This window comes from Populus trichocarpa, chromosome 8 (assembly GCF_000002775.5).
Source record: "Populus trichocarpa isolate Nisqually-1 chromosome 8, P.trichocarpa_v4.1, whole genome shotgun sequence".
Classification (NCBI taxonomy): Eukaryota; Viridiplantae; Streptophyta; class Magnoliopsida; order Malpighiales; family Salicaceae; genus Populus; species Populus trichocarpa.
The window spans coordinates 11,985,288-12,006,964 of NC_037292.2; the positions used below are offsets into that span (position 1 = coordinate 11,985,288).

The window sequence follows — 21,677 nt, forward strand, 5'->3', positions numbered from 1 at the left end:
CTCAACAATTCTTGAGTCTAAGAATGAAGTTCCCAGCAATTTCACCCTGTTTGCAATTCCCAACAATCTGTCTGAGTACTCCTTGATAGTCTCAGAATCCTTCATCCTCTGCAGCTCAAATTCACGTATTAAATTGAGACTTTGCATCCCACGAATTTTCTCATCTCCTGCATACTCTTCCTTCAAATATTCCCAGACATCCTTAGCTGACTTCAGGGACATGATCCTGGTGAAGATCGTTGTTGAAACAGCAGCAAAAAGAGTGGCTTTTGCTTTTGATTTCTTGGTCTTTCTCTCCTTATGACTCTTGATTTGAGTCATGGTTGGATTATTTGGCAGTGGTAGGATCTCGCAATCCTCTTCAACAGCTTCCCATAAATCCATAGCTTCTAAATATGTTTCCATTCGTACTGCCCAAAGTTGGTAATTTTCTCCATTGAAGATTGGAGTTGAGATATGAGAGAAGTTAGTTTCGGAATCCATCACAGACCCTTCAAGAAATAAGCTGCTGGATTTGTTGTTATTGTAATGCAAGAAGTTGAAAACTCTCTAAGTCGTTAGTTTTTGTAATTTGAAAACGTTTTTGTAATGAATTATTGGAGGCAATTAGCCTCAGAAGCTCCCGTTATGACCATTTCGTCACTCTGGTCTCTTCAGCTAAAGATCTCCTTGATTTACTTCATCTCTCACTTACCCACAAATCTCTCAAACTCACCCAACAATGCCATGCTCGAGTTCTCTCTCTTGGTCTCACTCAACACCCCTTTTTGGCCACAGAACTCGTCTCTGCATGCGCTGTATATGGTGTCCCAACTCGTTTTTAACTCGCTCCAAATCAAGAGTGTTTACCTATGGACCTCATTGATTAATGGGTGTGTGAAAAATCATGTTTATAATGAAGCTTTTGCTTGGTTTTATCAAGTTGCCGTGGTGTTTTGCTTGATGATTATACACTTGCAACGATGTCAAAGGTTTTTGGTGAGATTGGTGACTTGAATTCAGGGAAATTGATTCATGGGAAAATTTTTAAAATTGGGTTTGTTTTGGATTTTATAGTCGCCAATTCTCTTATGTCAATGTATAGCAAATGTGGGGAATTTGGCGAATGTTTGAAACTGTTTGATGAAATGCCTGAAAGAAATGTGGGTGCTTGGAATGTTAATTATATCGGGATATGCGGATTCAGGGGACCTTAATTTTGATAAGGATATGTCAGATTTTGTTAAAGATATGCAAATCGAGGGGTTAAAACCTGATGTAATCACAGTCTCTTCTCTTTTGAGTTTGCGTGACGGGGATATGGTGAAAAGGAACTATGGGAGAGAGCTTCGTGGGTTTATAGTGAGAAACGAGTTGGCTTTGGGTTAGGAGTTTCATTTGGGATCTTGCTTGATAGATATGTATTCTAGGTGTAATAAAGTTGATGTAGGTAGAAGGGTATTTGATAGCATGAAGGGTGGGAATGTTTATACTTGGACAGCAATGATCAATGGTTATGTGAAGAATGGATCTCTAGAGGAAGGACTGGTTCTTTTTCAAGAAATTCAGGTGAGGGATGAAGTAGAACTTATTAAGGTTTCGCTTGTGAGTGTTCTTCCTGCTTGTAGCGCAGTTTCTGGTTTAATTGGTGTGAAACAAATTCATGGATATGCCATCAAGAAGGAATTTAATGATGATGTTTCCTTATGCAATGCTTTGATCGGCACTTATTCCAAGTGCGGGAGCTTGGATCATGCAAAACAAGTCTTTGAGCATGGTTCTTTTCACAGGGATCCAATATCTTGGAGTTCAATGATTTCTGGCTATGGATTGCAGGGGAAGGGAGAGGAAGCTATCTTTGTATACAACAAGATGCTTCATCTTGGGAATAAATCAGACATGATAACAATAGTAGGGGTTCTTTCTGCTTGTGGCCGGTCAGGATTGGTAGATGAAGGCCTGCGTATCTATAAATCTACAATAAATGAATATAGGATTAAGCCAACGGTTGAGATTTGTGCTTGTGTTGTGAATATGATAGGCCGATCAGGCCAGCTTGGCTGAGCTTTAGATTTTATTAAATCCATGCCAATGGAACCTAGTCCAAGAGTTTGGGGGGTGCTTGTTAGTGCTTCCATAATCCATGGAAAAGCTGAGATGCAGGATCTGGCTTGTAGGTTCCTTATTCAGTTCGAACCTGAAAGCCCTCCGACTTATGTCTCACTTTCAAACTTACATGCGTCTTCCAGGAGATGGGATGTAGTATCTGAGGTGAGAACAATGATGAAAGAAAGGTGCTTAACAAAAACTACTGGGTGCAGTTGGATAAGCATTAATAACGCCCACTCATTCTTTCTATGCTGCTGATAAACTGCATCCTTGTTCCAAGTCAATACATCAACTGCTGGATGACCTCGTATTGTTGATGAATGGAGCTGCTGTTCCTCATAATTTTGAAAATTTGATATCTTGAATATTGATATGCTGTTTTCTGTCTCCCTTGACAATTGAGGATATCTTATGCAAGCCATAACCATATGCACAGATATGCATTCGTTAACCAAATGATTGAGACTCGACTGCTGTCTATACCTCTGGACATGTTTGCTAAAAATTTGTCATTCAGGTTTGTGTATTTCTTTCTAGAGTTTTTATTGTCTTAGTTTGACGTACCATTGCTGATGAATGAATTCTAGGTATTTACTCAAATCTTAATTATTTTTTTCTTGCAGGCGAATTTTGCTTGTATTCTCAAACTAGCCAAGTTGTTTCATGTTAAGCTGTGTGGATTGATAGTATGGACACAGAGCATTCTAGTTCCGCTTCGGCTCGCCTTTTTTTATTTTATTTAAATAATTGAAACAAAAGGAGTGCAGCCAACCTTGAAGATAATTGACAAGATCTGAAGACTTGCCGAACTGATTGGCGGGGCAGTGAGTCACATTCTATAACTATCAGGAGCAATACATGCAAGCATCGTTTGACAGTGCTGGGATTTACAACTTTTTTTTTTTTTTTTTTTTTAATCTTTGTAGATAAAAAAATTGAATATCTAGCAACAAGATTGTTGGAGCGCAAAACACTTGCCAATAAGCTGAAACAGGAAACAGGGTTGCAAGCGTTCCATATGGTTCTTACATGTGGCTTCCATTGTAACCATGTGATATCAATGCTTGATGTTCAAACTTCTTCACTTTGCCAAATGTTACGGAAGCGTGGATTAGTCAACAAAACTATGTATGGAATAATACAAGGTAAATTCATGATTCCAGTTCTTGTTCATAATTTTGGTTTCTCTACTCAACTGTCCCCTCTGCTCTGCACACTCAACCCTCTAGCCTCCACCCGAACTATTTTTTTTTTCTTTCTTAATTCAGGAATTTATTAACGGCACCACGAAGCAGAACCCAAACCATAGTTGCCATAGCATTAGTTCACTACCAAAAGTTAAACATTGGGTATATAGGCTTCCACAAATAGAACGGAACAGTCACAAACATCATCTAAATGCCTTCCTGCTTGTTCTCCATTCCTCAAGCTGCCAGTTGAACTTGATGTGCAGCAGAAATAGTCCTCTGGAAATTAAACTACACACTTCAACAAACATCAGAAGCAAATCTTCATATCGAATATCAAAATCCCATGATCAAGAAAACTTCCTGCTTGAATGGAGCTGGTAACTGATGCGTGTACATTTGTGAAACAATAATCCATTTGAAATTAAACAAAGGATCACCTTTGCCAGAGGACTTGCACCAATTAAAGGATCATTCTAATCTTAGCTGCGGCTGAAATGGGCTTAATTTGGGTGCGAAGACATGAGACTTGGACAATTCAAATGTCCCGATCTTAGACTCCTCTTTGTCCACGAAAATGTTATCGTTATGCTAGCTGGTTTATCTCTGTGAATCAGATTCTCTTTCCCGGCGGTAAACATAAATAGAGCCTAACAACACTCTTCCAACCCTTCTATTTTTCCGTGTTCTTTTACTCATACCTTGCTTTCTTTCTTTCTCAACAATGGGTTCGGACATGGGTACACGATGAATCCATCCTAAAGGCAATAATGCTGCAAAGAACTGTATCAAAATTCCCATTGGCAGGCTTGAGTAATCACCAGATGTTATTCCAATCAGAGAAGCTAACCCAACACCCAAGAACCCACTGACAATTGATGATAAACACAACGAAGATGCCAAGAAAGAGGTAAGAGATCCTTCACAACCCTGAGGACATAAACTAGCCAATAGCAATGAAAAAGGAAGGAGCTTAAATTGAGCAAGTATTTCAGATAAACCCGAAAAACAACAAGCAAATACCTCGTTGGAAATTCCCAGTTTAAGATTTATCTGTCTCACTAGAACAAAGTCCAGAAGAAGAGAAGAAGCATATAAAAACTGAACGGCACCAACTAATTTCCTCATAGGCACTTCTTTCCAATAACGGTCATAGAGTACAGTCATGGAAAGAAGCATAATCTGGCCAATTACACGTGACATTCCAATAATTGAAGGATCAAGATGCAGACACTGTGTTTGATAGCAAAAGATGGAACCTGAGAGAACCGGAACTGTAGCAATAGAAGCTACGATCCAAGTGAGAGGGTGGGAGATGCTGTCCTCGTTTAATGCAGTTTTAAGATCACTTAGCTGTTTTCTGGTATTCTCCCAAATTGATGTCTTCACAAGGTTGTGATTTGATGGTTCTAATAAACCAAGCGATTTCTCTCTTACTATTGATGAAGTTGCTAGTTGAAGAGAGAGAAGAACTGAAAATACAAGAAACATGGTTTGGGGTGGTGTTTTTTGTAAGAAACAACCACCTAGCAAGTTGCCTAGGATTCCACCAACAGCTAAAGCCATAAATGCATAAGACTGGAGGCCTCCAATTCTGTTTTTTTGGCCATACTCTGTGACAAGAGCATCATTTGCTACTTCTGTGATTGAAGCGCCAAGATTACTGATAAGAATGCATGAAATAAGAATCGGAAGGGCTTCCCGTGCAACAGGGATCAATGCCAGCGGCCCCCAACCCAGCACCTGCAAAAAGACTGAGAATTTCACTTCCGTCAGCATCCTTTGTAAACTTGATCAATCAACCAGATATATTAGTTCGTAAGAATTATTTAGGATACGACGAGCTTACTCTCACTATCACAATAGATTTAGAATTGAGTTTTCAAATTTTCAATTTTCCCTTATCTCTGGTGATGGCCATATCTTTACCTATTTTTGTTCTTCAAGAAATTCCCTACAATGACTTACAATAGACATCTAAGAAAAACAAACCATATACTATGCACCTTCAAATTCTAGTATTCATTAAAGACTACAGGTGATAGCAAAAGGATAGGATCTGGCCAAAGTCAGCAACTATTATAACTAGTCTGATAAATTAAAGGTTCCACATCTTTTTATTGTCCATGCACAGGAGGTATGGAAATGGAAATTGACAAAAAGAAGCTTGAGGCATAGCTACATGGGGAAAAGGAAAGGTGGGGATTTCAAGCAAAGGACAGAATGCCAGAATCCATGCCCAAGAAAATTTAACCACATATCCAGCCTGATTTAGAAACATATATAGGATCCAACAATAAGCTTAAAACATAAAATTGAAGAATGCCAGTCAAGATGATTAATTAAGAACAATTTGAACAGAAGCAATGAACGCTGAAAAACATAAACTAGATAAAGCAGAGGAGATATAAGATAACAAACCTCCCATGAGAATATAAGGTACTCTATGAGCACCTCCAATGTAAAAAGCATCAGAGAGGAGTCCATAAAGAGGTTTGGCCACCATGGGAAGGTTACCAGAGATTTGCAAAAGCTGCAATTGTGATGGATGCAAGTTGAGATTGTGAGCCATATGGAAGTTGAGAGCAAGCCAAGGAAAACTCCTAAACCCCTGCATCCAATACCCAAACCCACACAAACCCAGCATCTGTTGGCTACCCACATGGCCAGAATCTCTTCTTTCCTCGTATCCCCGGTTTATCTTGCCTTTCTTATGAGAAACGTGATCTGGGGTTATTAATACAGAGCCAAAAGGATGAGTCTTGGACTTTGCAGGGTTGCAAATAGTGTTGGGGTTTTTCCTGTGAAAAGAGCATGGAACTGCTTTCAAGTGAGATAGCTTAGTAGAAGAGGATATTTGTATTTTTGGGTTATCTGGAGACAATTTCGTAACTGGACTTCGACTGGCAATTGATAAAGGAATCATGGTTCTTGAATATCAGGAGGTTAAGAAGTTACTAGGATTGTCGGTGCAGTTTAGATTGACTCAGTTTGTGAGTTGGAAACAGGAGGTGCGACATTAAGATCCACAGTTTAAGGCTTAAGGTTTGCTGAGAGAAGAAAGAGAGTGAAGTTTTCGAGGAAGGAGAAAAAACTAGAAGACTGCAGGAAACAGGAAGGGGTTTTGTATACTGCAGGAGACCGACAGAGAGGGTGGGAGCCTTGGAGGGTTCCAGGCAGACGATGACACCTTGTATTAGTGCTGTAGTTTTTAATTTTAAAGGGGGGATTTGGAGGGTCCTACCAACAAGTATCAATGAGATTGGAGGGGTGATGGTAGGGTTTGATAGGTCAAAAATGGAGACATCACAGATATGACGTGATGTTAGAAAGGGCGTCACTTCGTGCTTCTTTAGTCTTTGTCCAAATAATTGCTAAATGTCTAAAACTTGGATCTTCCAAATTTAGATAAAACAAGGAAATAAAACTCAAAATTGGCACAATCACATTTAATTTGTTTCAAGTGGTTGTTTGTTTTCGCTTCAAATTAATCTTTTGTAAAGATTAAAAAAAATTATTTTATTTTAAATTAATATTTTTACTGTTTTGATATACTGAAATAAAATATATTATTTTAAATAAAGAATTGGTTTTTGAATTGATGTGAGAGAATAACATAAATTATATTTTAAAATTTTAACTAATAACTAAAGTTTTTGAATTGAATTAGTTCTTTGATACGATATCATAGTCTTGATAACTAAACGATCATAAGTTTAAATATTATCATTTTTATTTGTTTGATAAAAATTAAATATAAAATAATATAAACTTATATAAATTTCAAACTAAATAAATTTTTTTAAAAAATAATATAAATAATATCTTAATTTTTATTTAATAATTTAAATTTATTTTGAGATTGAATTAATTCTTTACTACTAATTCAGCTCATGGATGGTGGTTTAGCTCATATCAACCATCCTGTACCCTCTAAATTAACGTGGAATTTCAATCAAATCTGCAAATTTAGTTAGCTTCTTCATTCCTAGTGCCAATAACGTGATCGACTTGATCCAGAGCTGCCTGCACTGATACCTCAAATGATAGTTAGATGAGACCACACACTCCATACCACTACTCACCCCTGCTATGATCAGCTACACTGTTATGCCCAACCATCCCCAGTTCTCACTTGCTGCTAGCCGCATTGCACTGACCATCATAGCTACATCAACTTTCTAGCATTGTAACTCTATTGCTTCCCAACTGTCGTTGTCGTTGCTCTTGATATTCATGCTGACACCATTGCCTCATAATGGCATGCATATATATTGAAGACATCCTCCAGCTTGCCACTTCTGTAACTACCTTAAAAAACTGTTGCCACTGCAGCCACCATTGCCTACCACCATATCTAGCACCATCTTATTCACCAGTTAGCTCTGCTCAGGATTGAATTTTAGGAAGTTCTGTTAATGAAGTTAATTAAATGTGCCGACTCCTGTCTCAGCTAATTCCCCAGAAAGCAGCATGATGTTCATGAAGTAAATTTATTAATTTTTTTACCTGAACATACAAGATTCCTAATCCATTTCTTATCAATGTGTATTTGTGACTTCATCAAAAAGTACTCTAGCTCAAATCCTCCATTTGAGCACCCCATTCATATGACATACTGTCTTGTTCAAAGCATTATTGGACTCTTTTCTTTGCTTCTTGCAGTTGCCTTCATTATCTTTCTTTGTGCTAGATGAGGCGGATCGAATGATTAAAAATGAACATTTTCGTGAGTTGCAGTCTATTATTAACATGTTGCCCGAGGCCGGTGATTCAATTGGAGGACAGTCTAAAAGTTTAGAAAATTGTGAGACACTTTCTACATGCAAAGAAAGAAAAGACAGACTTCTGTTTTTTCTGCAACTAAAGCATTATCTGCTGATTTTCGCAAGAAGCTAAAGCGTGGCTCACTAAAATCAAAGCAATCAACTGCTGATGGACTGAATTCTATAGAAATGCTCTCTGAACGAGCAGGAATGAGTGTTAACTCTGCCATCATTGATCTGACAAATGTGTCGATTGTCGCAAATAAGCTCGAGGAATCATTCCTAAGTAGCTGACAATGTACTTGGGGGGTTGTTCTCCGGATTTCTAAATGTATTTTACCGCTAAATATTTTACAATTGAGTGGGCCATGTTGATAGATATATATGCTCTAACTTCCCAACATACATACATGCACGTCTGCAAATTCATGTCTGTAGACTGGTTTGCATGGCCAAAATGTTATTCCACGGTCATCTGGCTTGTCCTGAGAAATAGCATGGGCTGTAGTTCAATGGCTGCATCCTTTATTTGTTTGCATTCTTTTTTTCCTTATTGCGCACACGGAACAGATTTTATATAAGATTGTTTGGATCTCTTCTTGCTCACTCTGACCTGTAGATCTTCACCTTGATTAACTTGTGTAATTCTTTCAAGAGCTGTCAATGAAAGTATCAATTGCACCTTTTGCCTTTGGTTTTTCACATTATATGTTATGTTCATGTTTTTGTTTTTACCAAAATTTAATTTTATCATTTTTCAGCAGTTGCTTTCTAAATGTTAGTATAATGACTGCAGATGTAGGGAAGAAGATAAAGATGCTTACCTATTATATATTGACTGTTCATGGACAAGGTCGCACAATTGTTGTCTGCACATCGATTGCAGCTTTGCGCCATATTTCTGCCCTTTTGCGAATTCTAAGCATCCATGTGTGGAAACTTCATGTTCAGATGCAGCAGCGAGCTCGTTTGAAGGTTAGTGATTTATTTTTTTTCCTTTTAATTATTTTATTCAAAATGTGATAATTCATTTTGTGATTTGAATTTTGCATCTGGTGCTGAGCTTATAGCTATGCACGAGTGCAGTTGTCAACTAAATAATTGAATAAGTAAATATGTGATTTTGTATGGCAGGAGCATGCATTGTTTTGTGTTTTCTTCAACACCAACCACTTTCTCCCTTGTGTTTAATGCAGGCAGGTGACCATTTTCGTTCAAATGAACATGCTATTCTTGTTGCCACGGATGTTGCTGCAAGTGGCCTCGACATTCCTGGTGTCCGAACTGTTGTTCACTATCAGCTTCCACATTCAGCAGAGGTAAAAATTGGGATGCTTTAAAAAAATAAAAAATAAAAAAAATGGGATGCTTTAATTTACATTTTTAAAAAGTTGTTGTTTTCTTTTCTTTCTCAGTTTAAAATTTCATTTTATCTTTTTGTTAGGTTTATGTTCACCGAAGTGGAAGGACTGCGAGAGCTTTTACTGATGGATGCACCATTGCCCTTATCTCGTCAAATGATACATCAAAATTTGCTTCTTTGTGCAAATCATTTTCAAGGGTAGTGGCTCTTGCAAAGTTTCAATCTTTTCAACTCTGAGTACATTATTGTAAGAGATTATGCTTTAGTTTATATTGAACTATTCTTTATAGAAAGGTTTAGAGTTATGATTGAGGGTTTTGGAAAGTTAAACATTAGATTTTTTCCATTTGGCATCAATTATATCAAGGCAGCACTCAGTATTCTTGCTTTTTTTCACGGCAAGCCCTAGATTGTAGTATTGAATTATTGCCCGAAGGGTTGTCTCTCTTTGTTTTTATTAACAAAGGGTCAGTATTTAAGGATTGCCTCAAATAATTTTTGGATTATCTCCTCTGTTTATGCAGGAAAGTTTTCAGAGATTTCCTTTTGAAGAATCGTACTTGCCAGAGGTGATGAGACGGCTGGCTCTTGCACGTCAAATAGACAAGATTACAAGAAAGGATTCCCAGGTATATAAATCGTTTGCTTGGACAATGTGAATCAGGGAATCTCCTTATTTTTGTCTACATAATTTGTAATGGAAATTAAAATTTCAGTTCACTAAAACACTACTTCTGCTTCATTCTGTAACTGGTGCGTGTGCATGTGCTTTTCTAGGAGAAGGCAAATAAAACCTGGTTTGAGCGAAATGCAGACTCAGTTGAGTTAATGGTGGAGAATGATGACAGTGAGAAGGAAAGAGTGAAACTCCATGCAATTGAAAAATTTACAACAGGTTTTGTTTACTATGAAAGGTTTCTTATTCTCGTTTTGTTCTGTGAAATTTGAGAGTTTGGCCATTCCTTTTTCATTGAACAGGCAATTACAGTAATTTCTTTTGGATTTAACTTGCGGGAGCTTAACACTCTGCCTGGTAATAAAATAAGTAACCTATATACTGACATTTTTGTTTTTATATTCCCTATTAATACATGTTTGAATGATGAAGTCTGCCTGGTAATTGTTGATACACATGCTACCAGAGCTTTGCTGCAGTATTTACTAGGAGTTCGCAGCTTATGCTAAATTCTGTGTAGTGTTAGAATCTCGGTCGGTTGAATAAAACCTGAATGACTGATTTATTCAGCTGCAGGTTGTAATAATTTTGATGTTGGCTATTGATAGTGCATGGGTGCTTTGTATGTGACATGCAACTCTTAGGGGGCAGCAGGAGCATTAGCGGCAACTGGCAATCTAGTTTGGCTGGTATCCATATTTCAGATTATGCTTGAATAGATCACCCCCCATGCTGTGTCATGGTATCCTACAGTAAATAAAATGAATTTTCAAGTGTAAGGATTTTAACTACTGACTGCAACTTTTCCCACAGGCTAGAACTTCACATCTCCTGCAGCATCAGTTTGGAGAATTAGCAGCCAAAATTTAGATTTGGGAGATAACAAAAAAAAGAAATTGGTGGTTACTGTTCAAGATTGTGTGGAGCCACTCCAGGCACTCCGAAGTGCTGGCCAGGAGGTATAATTTCACTATCGCATTCTTCCCTACTTTTCATGATTTCTTTATTGAACGTTATGCAGAGCTCTAAATTCAAAATCTGGTAACGTCTGGACATCAATATGAGTGCTTTCTTTTCTTTGAAACTATTCTATAGTTTGTGATGATGATCATATCTTGGGTTATAGTACATGAATCATTAAAAAATCAATGTAGCTAAGTTTGCTATAAAATGCTGTCTGTATATAATATTCGGTTGCATAATAATTCTTTGGTGGAGAGAATTTTTTTCCCGGCAAGATAGTGAAATTACATGGTTTGAGCACAAGAGAGCAGTAGTAGTTGCAAAGAATGATTTCCTGGGTTTTTCTCAGTTTGGCTCCCCCTTCTACGCAGCCAACATTTCCATTTACTCCTCTAAAGAACGAGATAGTGCCCAAACCTAATACCACCAGTCCACTCCCTGCAGTATTTGGTACACCTTGTGTACACGTCTGGGAGGATCAAAGCTGAAAGGCCAGCTATTTTGTTCATTAAAAGAGTCCTCACCGTGTTGGTGGGAGAAACCACTGGTGGTGGCTTTGAAACACTCAGAGGGGATAAAACACACTGTTTTATTTCAAGAACAAAAGCTTACAATTAATTAACACAAAAAGCTTAATACACACCCTTTCTCTTTCTCTCTAGTGTTTCTCTCTATTCTCTCCACACATAATAGCATAAGCTCAGCTTGCTATTTATACACAAATTCAAAACAAGATAATTCAACCTTCAAGTGTGAAGACGGCTGGCGGCCAATGGTGTGAAGGCGGCTGGTGGCTGGTCGGTCACAGCTGGTGGCTGGCTGGCCGGTGGTTGCCTTCCTTGACCTTCTAGATGGATTGAGTTTAATACAACAAATCTCCCCTTTAAACTCAATCGAGGGATGTCATGCCAAGCATGAACTTCATTCTGATAAATGTTTCCCTCTTCAATGGCTTTGTATTTTTGCACTTCTTCTTTTGCATTCTTCTTTGTCTTATAGACCCATTTGACACCTATTGCTTTCTTGCTTTCTGGTGGATAAGTCAGCTTCCAGGTATCATTCTTCTCAATGGCATGCATTTCTTTATCCATTGCTTCTATCTTCTCTTCTGTGATAGCTTTGTTGAAGCTAAGTGGGTCATTATCTGCAAAGAAACAAAATAGAGTTGTATCTTCGATGACTTGCGTGGCATCGTACAACTCGTCAAGATTTCTCATCCTTCTTGGTCCTTCTGACGAGGATGCTGCTGCTGGTGTTGATGATGATGCTCCTGGTGTGTTCCTCCTGTTGAATACAGGGAATCTGTGTACCGGACTTTGTGGTTCAGCTGCTGGTATAATCACCGGACTTTGTGGTTCAGCTGCTGGCACAATCGGTTCTTCGACAAGTACTGTTGGTACTTCTTCACCTTCAAGGATCAAATCAATGTTGATCCATTTGACTGCTTCTTGATCATCATTCCATTCCCAAGATTTATCTTCTTCAAAGATAACATCTCTACTCATAATCACCTTCTTCGTGATGGGATTATACAGCTTGTATCCCATCCTTCTTTCACCATATCCGACAAAGATGCATTTCTCGCTTTTATCATCGAGCTTTCTCCTTCTTGCATCTGGGATCTTTGCATATGCCACACAACCAAATACTCGTAGATGAGTAACACTTGGTTTGTGACCACTCCATGCTTCTTCTGGAATGACTCCTTGCAAACTTCTGGTTGGGCAGCGATTCAGTAGATACACTGCACATGATACAGCTTCAGCCCAGTATTGCTTGGGCAACTTCTTTGCTTTGAGCAGACTTCTTGCCATGTCAAGAATCGTGCGATTCTTCCTTTCAGCTACACCATTCAGCTGTGGTGTATAAGCTGGTGTTGTCTGATGTCTGATGCCTTGTTGTGTACAATAGGCTTCAAAGTCATTTGTTGTATATTCTCCACCTTGATCAGATCTCACTGTTCTGATCATGTAGCCACTTTGCTTCTCCACAATTGCTTTAAAATCTTTAAAACAATTGAATACTTCTGACTTCCTCTTCAGAAAGTATATCCACGTCTTTCTACTAAAATCATCAATAAAAGTGAGGAAGTACCTATTTTGTCCAGTCGACATAGGCGTTATTGGGCCACACACATCTGTGTGTACTAACTCCAGTGGCCTCTTTGCTTTCCAGTTGACTTCTTTGGCAAAACTGGATCCATGATGTTTGCTGAGGACACAACTTTCACAGACTTCATCTGGATGATCAATGTGAGGCAAACCTCTGACCATCTTCTTGCTTGCTAGCATCTTCAAGCTCGTGAAATTCAGATGTCCAAGCCTTAAGTGCCAAAGCCATTCTTCACTGTTGGTGATGGCACTCAAACACCTTGTTGCATCATACTGGATGTTCAAAGGAAACATCCTATTCTTGGACATTTTCACATAGGTCATTAATCTCCAATTGTTGTCTCTAATTGTCAGATGACAATTCTTCGAGTAAAAAGTATATCCTCTCTCCAAAAGTTGACCTAAGCTGATCAGGTTCTGCTTTATGGCTGGGACATAATAGACATTGGCGATGTAGCTGGAATCGCCGTTCTTCAACTTGATTGGGATGCTGCCTTTACCTTTGAATGGAACCTTTGTGGTATCTCCAAAAGTAACTAGACCTTGCTTGGTCTCATCTAGATCACTAAATAACTCTCGGTAGCCGCACATGTGATTGCTGGCTCCAGTATCTAGATACCACATATTCTCCTGTTTCTCGCCAAGTTCTTGTTGGACAAGAAATGTAGCTTCTTCTCTGTCATCCTTCTCTGCATAGTTGGCTTGCTCACGTATCTCCAACGGAGCTTTCCTTCTGCATTCAGTGCTATAGTGCCCAAATTGATTGCAACTATAACATTGGATATTCCTCTTGTCACGGTTATTGTAACCGCCTCCTCTTCCTCTAGGAGTGAATGCTTGTTGTCCTCTACCTCCTCTGGTGGTGTTTCTACCACCTCTTTCTCTAAAGCTTGTATTCCAAGATCCTCTTCCTTGGAATTGCTGAAATCCTCCTCTGGATTGTTGACTTCCTGCTTGAGTGGTATATCCACTTGTTGAAGTCTCCCCTTGCTCATATCTCTCTTTGAGCGACAACTTTGCTTGTAAGGCATGCTCGATGGCCTTATCTCCATTTCTCTTTACAATCTTCTGCTCATGAGCTTGCAAAGAACTCATAAGTTCATCCACTGTCAACTTGTCCACTTCCTTGGACTCTTCAATGGCGACAACAACAAAATCAAATTTTGGATCTAGGGATCTCAAAATTTTCTCAGTAATTCGAGAATCTATGATGGCTTCTCCATTTCTCCTCATCTGATTGATTATCACCATAATCCTTGTGTGATAATCAGAAATAAATTCTGAGGACTTCATTTGCAATAACTCAAATTCACCTCGCAAAGATTGAAGACGAATCTTCTTGATTCTGTCAGCACCTTTGTATTTTTGTTGGAGAGCCTCCCATATGTCTTTTGATGTTTCAGCGGAAGCTATGATCTCGAATGTATCTTCATCAAGACCTTGGTAGATGATGGTCTTTGCTTTGTTGTCCTTCTTTCTGTTGACTTTCAAGGCTTGCTTCTGTGCCTCTTGTAAAGCATCTTCTTCTTCTTTGGATTCTGGTTCATCATAACCATAGTGTACAATCTCCAAACACTCTTGTGAACCAAGGAATGCCTTCAATCTGATGCACCAACTATCATAGTTGTCTTTGGTCAGCTTCGGGATGAGTGTTTGTGTACTTTCTGTAGTCATTTTGCTCTTTGAATGACTATATCTCCTTCTGGGAGTTGACTTTGGCAAAACGGACACTGTAGATCGATCCGGAATGGACCAAATAGTCGGGAATCGGTCTGACTTTGTAAATATCAGGTCAGAAAATGGGTGAACCGGTCAAAACACCAATTCTGGGCGTCGGGCGGTTCGCTGGGTTGAACCGGGAATATTCTGTGGAATATTCTATCGGCTCGGCTTAGGCTAATAGCGGCTCGGCTTAGCGGCTAGGCTTGAAAAGGGAATATTCTGCGGCTCGGCTGGAGGCTTGCGGCTCGGCTCGGCTTAACGGCTCAAATATGGTGCTCGTGGACGGCACTCGTCGTCTACCTCTGGCGCGCGTGGGTGCGCGTGGTCCAACTGTTCAGAATCTTCAGGCGGCGCGTGTTGCTCACCCCGGTGTCCGATTGAGCTGATTTTTGCGGCAGAGAGTTCATATGGATGACCTCTACACGTTGGAATGATCAAAACTTGTTTTTGATAATTTTGAAAATTCGGATATCTCCCAAAAACACTTCTGTTTTTCTGACGAACGGGACTCTGATACCAATTGTTGGTGGGAGAAACCACTGGTGGTGGCTTTGAAACACTCAGAGGGGATAAAACACATTGTTTTATTTCAAGAACAAAAGCTTACAAACACAAAAAGCTTAATACACGCCCTCTCTCTTTCTCTCTAGTGTTTCTCTCTACTCTCTCCACACATAATAGCATAAGCTCAGCTTGCTATTTATACACAAATTCAAAACAAGATAATTCAACCTTCAAGTGTGAAGACGGCTGGTGGCCAATGGTGTGAAGGCGGCTGGCGGCTGCGGCTGGTGGCTGGTCGGTCACAGCTGGTGGCTGGTCGGTCACAGCTGGTGGCTGGCTGGCCGGTGGTTGCCTTCCTTGACCTTCTAGATGGATTGAGTTTAATACAACACACCGCAACCCCTGGATAGGCCTGTGCTGATTCTCCAGAAATTGAACGTGGAGTAAAACTTGCGAGGCTTTTCTAATTCTACGAAAAGAAGATCCAATTCGTGACTAGTTGCTGATATTGTATGCAATTTTTTAAAAGGCTCATCATGTCACTGGTAACTTTGAAAATGCACTGAAAGCTTTTCTGACCTTGGTTCTCATCCTGAAAATGTGCTTAATAAGAATAAATAAGGAGATACAGATCGTACATATTTGTCATCCTCTTTCTTTCCACATTGTTTGATTTCTGGCTTCTATAATAGCTCTTTATCCTGTTCTCAGGTGCGCATGGATGTGAAAGATATGGCAGAAAAACGTATAAACATGGAGAGTTTAAGAAGAAAAAGAAGAGGAGAAGAAACGTATATTCTCAGCTCTCCATCCCTTCCTTTTGATGTTTTTTTCAACCCAGTTGTCTATCATGCCCTAAGGTTATTTTACTGACATCGTCATACAGGTTTACATGATCAGAAAAAAGGTTAAAAGAAGCTGACGAGCAGAATTCTTCTTCGGAGATTTTATTCTCTCCTTTTCAATTTAATTTATAGGGTAACGGATCAGGCTCTTCATAAACTGCATACAATTGATCCACACAAAAAGGACGGTACGTACAGCAAATATGTAATGTCATTTTAGATGTAAAACCACATGTTGAACAAAGTGTTTTTAGCAGGATGCGAGCATCCTTATCTAAAGCTAGAACATGTAATGTTAATTAATGTTATCGATTCAAATCAAGCTGTCAGCCCAAACAACTGAATGCGATCGAGGGGTCTGAGCTCCAGATGTCGACCCCATTCAGATGTTTACTCGTGAGTGCTTAGAATTGTGAGTGGTTGACGATGCTATGAACACAGTACAGTTCAGGATGCTTGCTTGTGAGAATCGTTTCCCCAATAAAGAACTGGGATTGACTTGTCTATGGAGTGCGATGGGGGGTGGCAATGACCATTGCATACCAGGAAATCATTGATTTCCCAGCAGGATATGTAAATGCTTGTTGCATCAATCCATTTACATAAACTGTTGGTTGTTTTATCATGTGTCTACTTCCATTAATTCAAGGTTGTCCCAGACAAATGGATTCATTGTTATTCCAATATGTGTCTTCCTGTCTAGATTGACCAGGCAAAGGGAACTGTGGACTATTTATCTTGTATGAAAAGCATCAAATCAGTTGTTTTTTCCAGACAAGATACAAGCGGCAAGAGGATGATTTTGCCTTCTTTTCTCTCTTAATATTGTCTGACATTGCCAAATTTAGTTGGAAGTGTCGATAAAGGGGCAAGCAAAACAATTAATCAATCCCGTTTTCCTTTTCGTCGACATGTCGTACGTACCGTATAAAATGTGCTTGCTAGCCATGGCTAATGTACTTCAATGAAAAGGATGTCGGTGGTTAATTACAGCAAGTAACCTTACCACAAAAAAAAAAAAAAAAACTGCGTCGTTCGTGCGACGCAAGAGATTCGTCCTTGGAATATCAACAGCCAGTGTACGGAATTCTGCTTCTGCCTACCATTAATTCCATCCATGATTTTTTTAATAAAAAAAACAATTAGCATGGTTCGAAACAGGTTTTTGTAAATTAACACGGTAAGAAAAAGTTTTTGATGGTACTACGGTTTTTTTCTTGTAAAATTCTCAATGTTAAAGCGCTGTTTATTTTTATATTTTAAAAAAAAAATTTTAAAAATTTGAATTTTTTATTTACTTTAAATTAATATATTTTTGGTGTTTTTAAATCATTTTGATCTGTTGATAATTTAAAAAAAAATAATATTATTTTAATATATTTTTAAGTGAAAAACACTTTAAAAAACAATCGCAACCATACTTCTAAACAAACTTTAAATTTATGCTACCGGGGTGTTTTTGATAATACTATAATTGTTATTATTATAGTTTTGGTATGCTTCCCATTTTATTTCTTTTCCTTTTTTATCTCTTCTCTTTTTAAAGATTTATCCCAGCCATTTTAATAATTCTCTTTAGAAGTAATTGCGCTAAATATACCAAACTGTATTATTAAACCAAAATAAATTTAAATATATTATTTTACAAAAACTCTTTTCAAACCGTGTCTTAGAGGATTCACATTCATACCAACCAAACTCTCAATCCCTAGCTATAATAACCAGCGGAAAGCATTCTTGCTCCTTAACAGGCTAGCTATATATATATATATATATATATTAAAAAAATGGTAGTTTAGGGCTTATTTGATCAATTTCAATTTTTGTTTTTGGAAATGCATGTATCTTGATAGCTTTCACGCACTAGGCTAAATTCCTGCGACCTAAAACTAGCTTTTACACATTTTTTTTTTTTAGTTTAACGTGGGTGTCTGGGCCAGTTTGCGCGCACCTCGACTAATCTCACGGGCCCTGAAGTTAACGACCATGTAAACCTCCAGTGGTCATCATATGAGCAACCACATGGCTCGAACTTGAGACAACAGAGGGAGCAAACCTCTTCATCCCAAGTTCTTATCACTGCGCCACCACCTAGATGGTTACTTTTACACAGCTCTAATCCTATAGCTCGTGGCCCCAAAAGTTTATGTGAATCATATTATATTTTTATTAATTATTCAAATTATTTTAGAATTTATTAATTTAAATAATTTATTTTAAATCAACTCTTATAAAATTTAATTCAAAACTTGATTTAGATAAAGCATTAGGTTGACAGGTTTTAAAATCAATTTGCGTAATTAAATTTATTTTATACTCAATTTCTTTTTAATTTTTTTTAAATAATCCAACCAACAGTGAAGAAAAAAAAAAGAGAGAGATAAATCACCACTCTAGAAGTACGCACTGTGTGAAATGGGATAACAACGGCTATTAACCGAGATTAATAATGGTTTAGACAGGAGGATATCAAGGATAGGTTTTATGATGAAATTATTATTATTTTTTTAAATAAACTTCAATTTTTGCCCTCGTAGATTCTTTAATGCTCTACTTCTAGTTTAAATCTTTCAATGATACCCTTCTAATTTTCTAAGAGCTCCTATATTATTCTAACCATTTAATCATTAAATAGCCTACTTTATAAATTTGGTTGGAGCTTTATACAGATCTTGAAATATTTCTGTGATCAGGGTATTGTAGCATTCATGTGGATTTGAGAGAAAAGTAAGAAAAAATATAATAAAAACATGAAACAAATAGATTTTTTATTAGTTAATTAGTAGAAATTAAAGGGAAGTTTGGAACTTTTTGAAAACTATAAGGATAACATTGAAATTAATTTAAACTACAATGATAGAAATGGAATATTGATAAATCTACAAGGCTAACAATATTAGTTAATTAGTATTTAATTACCTATTTTATCATAGCTTTCTCTAATACATTATCATCTTGAAAAAAATAGAGTATATTTTAAATGGAATTTTAATGTTATCCTATATATTAGTTATTTCTTGTATCTATTTTTAAAAATAATATATATAACCAGAAGTGAGAAATTATAGTTAAAAGTATTTTTATTAATTTTAGTGTGTCATAAGTTTTATTTTTTATTTTTATATAAAAAAATAATTAATAACAGGAGCACCATATATGAAATTTTCCCACTTTCTCCCCAATGTTTAACAATATTCACCATAGATTTTTGCTGTAACTCTCTGCTCCCTCTATCTCTATTCGCCAGACTGTGTGACAGTACCCTTCACTTCAAAACCATGGCTTCCATGAACTGCTCAGCAGGCGATCTAGCCCAGTTACTGGGCCCCAACGTCACTAACTCCACTGGTGCTGCTGCTTTCATCTGCTCCCAATTCCAAATCGCGGCAGGCAATTTCAACGCCACCCAATTTGCCGTGGACAACACATATCTCCTCTTCTCTGCCTACCTTGTGTTCTCCATGCAACTTGGCTTTGCCATGCTTTGTGCAGGCTCCGTACGTGCCAAAAACACCATGAACATCATGCTCACCAACGTTCTTGACGCTGCAGCCGGTGGCCTCTTTTATTACCTCTTTGGCTTTGCTTTTGCCTTTGGGACCCCCTCCAATGGCTTCATTGGTAAACACAACTTTGGTCTTAAGGCTTTCCCATCTTCTTCTTTTGATTACAGTTACTTTCTTTATCAGTGGGCTTTTGCTATAGCGGCTGCTGGGATAACCAGCGGTTCAATAGCTGAAAGAACCCAGTTTGTTGCTTATATGATTTACTCTTCTTTCTTGACTGGGTTCGTTTACCCTGTTGTGTCTCACTGGTTCTGGTCTGTTGATGGATGGGCTAGTGCAACAAGGGAACATGGAGATTTGTTGTTTGGGAGTGGAGTTATTGATTTTGCAGGGTCTGGTGTGGTGCATATGGTGGGTGGGATTGCAGGTCTCTGGGGTGCTCTAATTGAAGGTCCAAGAATCGGGCGTTATCACCATTCAGGCAGGTCTATTGCTTTACGTGGTCACAGTGCTTCCCTTGTGGTTCTTGGCACTTTCTTGCTTTGGTTTGGTTGGTATGGGTTCAATCCTGGGTCATTTAATAAAATCTTGAGTGCTTACACTGATGCTCCTGTCTATTATGGTCAATGGAGTGCAATTGGTAGGACTGCCGTTACAACAACTCTGGCTGGTTGCACAGCTGCTTTGACCACTCTTTTTTGTAAGAGAATTCTGTCTGGTCATTGGAATGTTACTGATGTTTGTAATGGTTTGCTTGGTGGGTTTGCTGCTATCACTGCTGGGTGCTCTGTGGTTGAACCATGGGCTGCTATAGTATGCGGCTTTGTTGCTTCTTTGGTGTTGATTGGCTGCAACAAATTGGCTGAGATCTTCAAGTTTGATGATCCATTAGAGGCTGCGCAGTTACACGGTGGATGTGGCACTTGGGGTGTCATTTTCACTGCCTTGTTTGCCACCGAGAAGTATGTGGGGGAGGTTTACCCGAAAAAACCGGGTCGCCCATATGGGTTGTTCATGGGTGGTGGTGGGAATCTCCTGGCTGCTCATTTGATACAAGTTTTGGTGATTATCGGATGGGTTAGTGCTACTATGGGTCCACTGTTTTTTGTTCTTCATAAGCTTAAGCTCTTGAGGATCTCAGCTGAAGATGAGATGGCGGGTATGGATCTGACCCGGCATGGTGGGTTTGCTTATATTTACCATGACGATGACGACGAGTCCCAGAGGCCCGGTACCTTCCGGCTGGGGCAAATTGAGCCTACTAATTCTACAACCCCTAGTGCAAATGCGTAAGAGGGACTATTTTGTATTTTTGGTGCTTCAATATGCTTGTGAGAAGTTGTTTGTTTACATATGGAAGATAAATCAATGTAGGGTTTGATCATTGATGGGTGGTGCCTGTTGGGATAACGAAGACGTGGATGACAAGTTTTTCTTGTTCAGTCATGTTCGTGTAGTAAATGTGAAAATGTCTTCTCTCTATATTATAAATATGGTGATTGGTTGGTTGTTTACTTCAAGATCCGGAAGATTAGTCGAGGTACGCGCAAGCTGGTTCGAACACCCATATTAAACTAAAAAAAAAAAAATATGGTGATTAGTTGTGATAATTTCTGATTTTATTCCACGTGATTGAAAGCTAAGCTTTAGTGAAATGAATTAGTTAAACTAAAGATAATATTATTAATTTTTTTTATTTTTGTCAATTTAATTTATTTTTTAGTGAAATGAATGATATGTTATAAAAATCTCTTTTTTAAAAAAAAAGCTCTAGAAGTAAATATACTTGTGGTGTGGTAGAGAAAAATGGAACATTATCAGGAAGGAGTGGTGGTGTTTTTTCTCGTCATTTGTTTTGATAATGTACATGTGGTCATTGGTTTCCCGAAGGTATGGGGATTGTTTGGTTTTTTCTTCCGACAGCAAACAGAAAACAATCAATCAAA

General features: G+C 38.3%; 2 protein-coding genes and 2 pseudogenes across 4 annotated transcripts; 3 read left to right on the plus strand and 1 right to left on the minus strand.

Annotated features, from left to right (window-relative positions):
* The first annotated feature begins 575 nt into the window (after positions 1-575).
* Positions 576-3,116, plus strand: LOC112328515 (pentatricopeptide repeat-containing protein At3g12770-like; annotated as a pseudogene).
* Positions 3,117-3,627: 511 nt separating this feature from the next.
* LOC7494759 (probable folate-biopterin transporter 8, chloroplastic) lies at positions 3,628-6,480 on the minus strand. 3 transcript variants are annotated; one of them, XM_024607828.2, is made up of 3 exons: positions 5,697-6,480; positions 4,299-5,029; positions 3,628-4,205 (listed from the first exon to the last, which is right to left on the minus strand). In XM_024607828.2, exons 1-3 carry the CDS (start codon positions 6,199-6,201, stop codon positions 3,876-3,878), a joined length of 1,566 nt encoding a protein of 521 aa, XP_024463596.1. In that variant the 5' UTR covers positions 6,202-6,480; the 3' UTR covers positions 3,628-3,875. The 3 variants fall into 3 exon arrangements, with proteins under 3 accessions (XP_024463596.1, XP_002312615.2, XP_024463597.1); XM_002312579.4 differs by having other exon boundaries at positions 3,628-5,029; positions 5,697-6,478; XM_024607829.2 differs by having other exon boundaries at positions 3,628-5,018; positions 5,697-5,747.
* LOC7480902 (DEAD-box ATP-dependent RNA helicase 13-like) lies at positions 6,200-10,428 on the plus strand (annotated as a pseudogene).
* Positions 10,429-19,395: 8,967 nt separating this feature from the next.
* On the plus strand, positions 19,396-21,245 carry LOC7494760 (ammonium transporter 1 member 1). The gene has a single exon (XM_002311667.4). The coding sequence runs from the start codon at positions 19,504-19,506 to the stop codon at positions 21,022-21,024; it is 1,521 nt and encodes a 506-aa protein (XP_002311703.1). The 5' UTR covers positions 19,396-19,503; the 3' UTR covers positions 21,025-21,245.
* The last annotated feature ends 432 nt before the right edge of the window (positions 21,246-21,677 follow it).

Excerpts from the sequence above, each read along its gene's own strand:
- LOC7494759 (XM_002312579.4), bottom strand. The coding sequence starts at position 6,201 with ATGATTCCTTTATCAATTGCCAGTCGAAGTCCAGTTACGAAATTGTCT. Across the intron at positions 5,030-5,696 it reads ACCTTATATTCTCATGGGAG|TCTTTTTGCAGGTGCTGGGT; the intron begins GTTTGTTATCTT and ends TGAAATTCTCAG.
- LOC7494760 (XM_002311667.4), top strand. The coding sequence starts at position 19,504 with ATGGCTTCCATGAACTGCTCAGCAGGCGATCTAGCCCAGTTACTGGGC.